General features: G+C 55.0%; 1 protein-coding gene across 1 annotated transcript in view; it reads right to left on the bottom strand.

Moving 5' to 3' along the window:
* The window catches only part of LOC119294402, a 6,620-nt gene extending 5,564 nt beyond the window's left edge, over positions 1 to 1,056 (bottom strand). The window contains exons 1-2 of the mRNA XM_037572580.1: positions 750 to 1,056; positions 388 to 641 (exon numbers count right to left, since the gene is read on the bottom strand). Of these exons, the coding sequence (XP_037428477.1) occupies positions 388 to 641; positions 750 to 1,056 (561 nt within the window). The remainder of the gene's footprint in view (positions 1 to 387; positions 642 to 749) is intronic.
* Between the last annotated feature and the right edge of the window lie 4,759 nt (positions 1,057 to 5,815).

Below are 5,815 nucleotides of genomic sequence, written 5' to 3' on the forward strand. Positions count from 1 at the left end.
TTGTTTTGTTTTTTTTTTTTTGGCCTTGCTTTTTTTACGAGGTGTTGAACACCACCGAGATTCAATTTTCCATTAGAATATGTCCGATATTAGACTCGTTTTGAAGATCTGGTCACCCGAAACATGAAGGTCATAATGAAATTTAAAATTTGTGATTCGTTTCGATATTAATGGATGCTATAATTTTGAGTTTGGCATGTGCTGCGTACTGATGTTGGCAGAGAATAGTCAGAAAGCGACAGATGATATGTAATCTTAAAAGAGAGATAAAGACAAGCAAAGACATCGCGTCCTGCAGCACACTGTTAGATGGAACTTGAGTTTGGTCATAAGAGGGATTTAAGGGCACAAAATTTGGACGAATTAAAAGTGAGGAAGCACATGTACCTTGAGATCCATTTTGAGATGGAACTCGAACATTGTGATGGAACTCCATTTCACGGAGCCGCCATTTTTTAAATACAGTTTGCGTAGGAGGACGTCGTGCCCTATCTTGCCTCCACTTTTGATTTCCCAGTTGCCTCCGGCCCCCAGTGCCTTCCTGTTGATAGCGCCCTTTCCGTCAGCGGTGATTAGCGTGAAAATCACCTTAGCCTTGTGAAGATCTTCGTCTCTGTCCCACGCTTCATTCAGAAGTCCGGCTGCATATATATATACGCACGACCAAAAATAAGATTTATCATATGGAAAAACCGAAAAGGAGCAAAGTGCATGTGAATTAACGAGGGTAACTAGTACTACTAACTCACACCGCTGCTGCCAAGACGGGAAAGAGTCGTAGAGTCGAGCCCAAGGGATTGTGCCCTCGCCGTTGAAGCTGATCAGGAAGTCTCCGACAGCTTTCACGGTGGTGGCATGGATGCCGCCGCCGCCGCTGCCTCCGACGACAGAGCTCACCAGCCTATCCGTTTCAGCTAGTAACAACGCCCGGAAGGAGCCGATGTGATTGTGGACGGCCGCGTCATGGTGCCCCGCCATACAGCAGGAATGTTTCTCCCTTCTCGATCTCTCTCTGTTGAGTCTGGCCGGGGCGTCGTTGGCTCTCGTCTCGGCCATGTCGATAGCTGCCGGCCGGCACATTTATTGTCCAACTCACCGATACGGGATGCGGCAGGGCTTATCAACTGCCGAAAATAAACGCCGCTTATCAACGCGAGGCGGCCGGGTTTGCTCTATGTTTGCTCGACGGAAGCACAAACACTGCTTGGGAAGGCGTCCCTATCGGCAAAGAAAATGACTCCCGCTGAAAAAACCACTCCCTTACACGAGTTGGACTCCCGTGTGCGCCAGAAGTTTTGATAGGTAAAAACTTTTGCATTTCAAGACTAGAAAAGACTAGGGTCTGGGGATTCAACACCCTTGCCACTGGGCCATGGTTACTTGTGTGCTTAGAACGCAGATGCAGCTTATTTAACTATTAAGTGAGCATTTGAATTCAAAATTCCCGAGAAAATTCGGGATTTTTTGCTCTGTATGAGTGTTTATCGTGGGGGAGCATTAACCGAATATCTCGAGCAGTTACCAAAACCATGGTACATACACATATGCACGCGCACACACATCTTAACCTTATGATCACTTCCGACAAACAGAACTGACATGTCATCTTCGTATTTTACAAAGTCACGCTAAATACGAACACCAAGATTTTAAACCCTGATGGACTTGGGATAGCATTGTCCTCCTAACCATCAAATCACAAGTTGGTTTGCGTCTATGTATTGTGTTCAAAAAGAAAAACCACTCCAACAGCCGCCACGTTGTGTTAAATGTAGAGTCTCTGCCTTTTTAAAGACTCATGTTTACCTCAGACGCGGTGGCGAGCTAGGTTATCTCCGGCTTCGGAATGTTCTCGACGCTGCCTGGCTTCCCTTTCCTCTCCCATGGACTTATCCAAATTATAAATTCAATCAAATTACTTTTTTTTAATTTTCAATTGAGGATATAGAGAAAAGTTCACATTTCAACCCTCAACTAACCACATGGTTTGTTTTTTAACCCGATCTTTGAAACCAGTCGGATTCAACCCTCAATTTGTCACAAAGTTCAAATAACAACCCTTGACTCAGTTTTGGGCTGGTTAAGTGGTTTTGACAAAGTCAAAGCTGACTGGGCAGCCTAGTCAGCATGCCATGTAGACAACCGTCCCGGCTGTCGGATTTCGGGTTCTGGCAGACCCTCAAGGTTCGAACTCTGGGGTGCACGCGGAGATCACACCTCCTGCCTACCCATGTCTCGTCGCCTCGCAAGGATCTAAAACTACACGAAAAATAACACAGGGGACACGAGATTTATACTGGTTCAGGCCACCATTGTGGTGTAATACCCTACTCCAGTTTGTGGTGTGGTGGATTGCCTCTAGGGCTGATGAGGAACAGTACAAGGGAAGAACAGCCTCGCGAGGGTCTGTTCTTGGCTGGTGCAATGAACTGCTAGGGAAGTTCAGTCGCCTCTCTTTCTCTCTCTCTCTAGATGCCGATGCCTCGGATTCCCTCTCCCTACCCTGTGGGTGGCTAGTCCTATTTATAGGCAGAGGTCCTGGGCATCTCCCCAAATATTGAGCGGGAAGGGCGCCAACAATTGGCCATTTTGAAGGGAACATCTAGTACACTTATCCTGACTAAAGTTGGTCCTCGCCTGCCAAAGACCATGACGATGACGCCGGCTTGGGCTCCACGATGACCTCCGTTCTGCCGTTCTGCTGGTCTTAGTCTTGTTACACCAAAATGGTTGCATTTGCTTGATACTCTTGCCTGCGCTTGCCCCCTTTGCACCAAAGAGGAAACAAGGACTCTGCGCAGGCCGGCGCCCGCCTGGCCTTGGTCGTCATGGCTTGCGTCATGGGCACCTCGCAAGGTACCCCGCCTTGATCTCTCCGCCTCCTCGCGAGCCAGCCTGACGAGGCCGTGCCCGAGGAAGCCTTCCGTCGTCCGCCCCGCGAGGCTTGGCCCCTCGCGAGGGTCTTGAGCATGTGTCGATGAAGATGGGCCGTACTGAGCCACGCCGCAGGCCGCAGGCAGGCAAGTATGGGTACCCCCGTTCCCAGAACGCCGACAGTAGCCCCCGGGCCCAAGGCGCGCTTGGACTTGGCTTAGCAGAGAAGCGAAGGGGCAAGTGCGAAGCACCGCGGGCCCCAATAGCCTGCGGCCTTGGGCGCCGCGTGGCGGTTGATTGGACGTGGGCATCCCGGCTCCCCCACGATGCCTCGGCAACTGCACGAATTGATAAGTCCCTGCATGCAAAACGGGTCATGATTATCTTTGATCGTGGAAGTCGACGGTTGGCCTCCCTCGACTATATGTACGGAACGGCACGAGCCCTTTCATGTCCGTCTCTTCCCACTACTCTTCGTCTTCCTCTTCGTCCTCGCTCCTCCCTACGCCAATGGCACCGATCCGTCGGTTTTCTGCCGAAGAGAAGGGGAAGGACCCCGAGAGGGTCCTGTCTCGCTTCCTCCGAAGAAACGACTCGTCTCTTGCCACGGGGAAGGGGGTGCTTGGCAGGAGGTGTCGAGGCCATGGTTCGAGCGGCCGCCGCCGGGATTCCCACTGCCCTTGTACGCCTGGATCGAGGGTCCTCAAGGCGCTGGCGCCGAGCGGCTTTGCCAGAGGCGCCGTCGCCGCCGGCGGATCACGACGGTGCGCGTCGTTCCTCCTGGAGCTCACGCCGAGGGCTCTTCTCGCGAGCTCGTGCTTCACGCCGCCATGCCTCCTTGGTCCTGGATTCGCCTCCCTCCTTCCTTCGCCTTCGAGATCCCACCGAGGGGGCCTATCGAGATTTGGCTGCAGTATGCTGACTGCAGTACCTCTGCGACCGAAGCGGAGGTCGAGGTCGTCGCTTCGGGCAGGGTCTACCTGACCCGTGGCTGGGGCGAGATCACCCGGGTCTGCAGGACGGGTGGCGCCCTCGCAATCCACCTCGAGTACGACGGCGCCTCCCTGATGTTCTTCAAGGTCTTCGACGCGGAGGGACGCCGGCTGGAGTGCTGCCCCGAGAAAGGCGGCCGGGGCCCTGCCGCGGCGAGGACTAGGCTCGCCAATCGCTTCCCCAGCAGCTCCTCGGGCAGCGGAGGTGTCGGAGGATCCAGCGACTCCGTCAAGCTCCTCGCGACTCCGGAGACGAGCGACGACAGCTACGAGCCCCCGAGCTTGCGTCGCTCTCGGAGCAGGGCGGGCTCGTCAGGCCGTCGTCGCCACTGATCTATATGGGGTTGGCGTTGGTGGCTGACGGCCCACTGTTGATGATGGCGTCTCTGGCGGAGGCGCGCGTAGTTGGCACTCTTTAAGATTCGCTCCTTTTGTTCCCTGAGAGGAATCGAAGAACACATCCCGTGGGGGTTTGTAAGGTGCTTGTAGTTCCATTTGTTAATATGATCCTTATCGTGAAGCGGTGAGGGATGCTCGTCCCGTCTTAGCTTAGTTCCTCCTTTTGAACCTCACGAGGACTCGACGCTCTGCACTGACAGGTCCCGGTCCCAAGGCAGGCTTCAGCCGTCGCTGGTATGCCAGGTCGCGATGCTGTGGTCAAGGCCAGGAGGTGAGCGGCCCGGGGTCCAGTAAGAGCCCCTGAGTCGCAATGCTCAGGAGGTCCCATTTAGCGCTCAAGCAGCCATCGTTCGGTGAGAAAGGAACACGACGTTGCCAAAACGGAACCGCATTAGGTGCGAGGTTGGTGTTGCGATAGCTAGTATTTCTGGGGGGTGACTTATCTCGGGGGTCAGAAATCACTCCTTGGCGCGGCGCCAGGCCCGCGCGCTGACAGCCGAGGAGTTGCCTGGCGAGGTCCCCACGTGCCTCTTCCCTCTCGCCTTTGCTCCCCCTCGTGCTCTACGTCCTCAGATCCCGGTCCTCGAGCGAGCTCAGCCATCGCTGGTATGCCAGGTCGCAATGCCGTGGTCAAGGCCAGGAGGTGAGGGCTGGAGAGCCAGTAAGAGTCCATGAGTCGCGATGCTCAGGTACCCCCCCCTTTAACGTGCAAGCGGTTCGCGCGGACGAGAGCGAAGTGGACGCTGCGGAGGCCTCGCCCGACGCTGCTCCTTAAAGCAATCCTGCGAGTTCATCATCAGAAAAGCAAGGGTTTGTCGTTACAATTGCTGGCCAGCTGCTGGTTGCTCTGGGAAGTTGACGAGGCACTGAAGGCTTGGTGAGATGGCGCCCTGCGGGGTTGCCGCGGCCAGAGCTCAGCCATCCAGGTTTGTCAACGTTGCAGGGACGGACCCATGCGCAAGCATCGTGCCGTGAGAGAGCAGCTCCATCAGTTGGTGTCAATCGAGCGGGCAATTAAGTCAAGCACGTTGATCATGAAGGAGCAAATCCATTTAGATAGGCGCAGAAAAAGATGATCACCGCTGGGTCGGGCCCGAGCGACTTTGGGGATGATGCAGCCCGAGGGGCGCCCCCAATAAAGTAAGCTAAAGAACATGAATCAAAGGGATACATGCCGCAGGGACGGACCCACGCGACCTGGAAATGATGCAGCCCTGGGGGGCGCTCCCAGCTGAAAATGAAACTCGAAGGATGTCACCTGATGATGCTGAAGATGAAGGGATGCTGAAGTAGCGGACGGCATGCGCTGCGGAAGCCAATCTTCACGAGCCCCCAGGCCCAGGAACCTCGGGAGGCTCTGGAGGTGCTGGCGGCTCCTCGCGGACCATCTCCATCTCCACCAGGACTGCGGAATGCCTGACCGCTTGAGCCTCCAAGATGCTCCTCATGAGGCGCTGACGCGCAGCAGCCGCGTTCGGTAGGCCGTAAGGCATGCGAACATAGCTGTGGGGTGGACCTTCGCAGCTTCCCACGCGTGAGGGCCAGAGGCG

The sequence above is a fragment of the Triticum dicoccoides genome, chromosome 4B (genome assembly GCF_002162155.2).
Source record: "Triticum dicoccoides isolate Atlit2015 ecotype Zavitan chromosome 4B, WEW_v2.0, whole genome shotgun sequence".
In the NCBI taxonomy this organism is placed as follows: Eukaryota; Viridiplantae; Streptophyta; class Magnoliopsida; order Poales; family Poaceae; genus Triticum; species Triticum dicoccoides.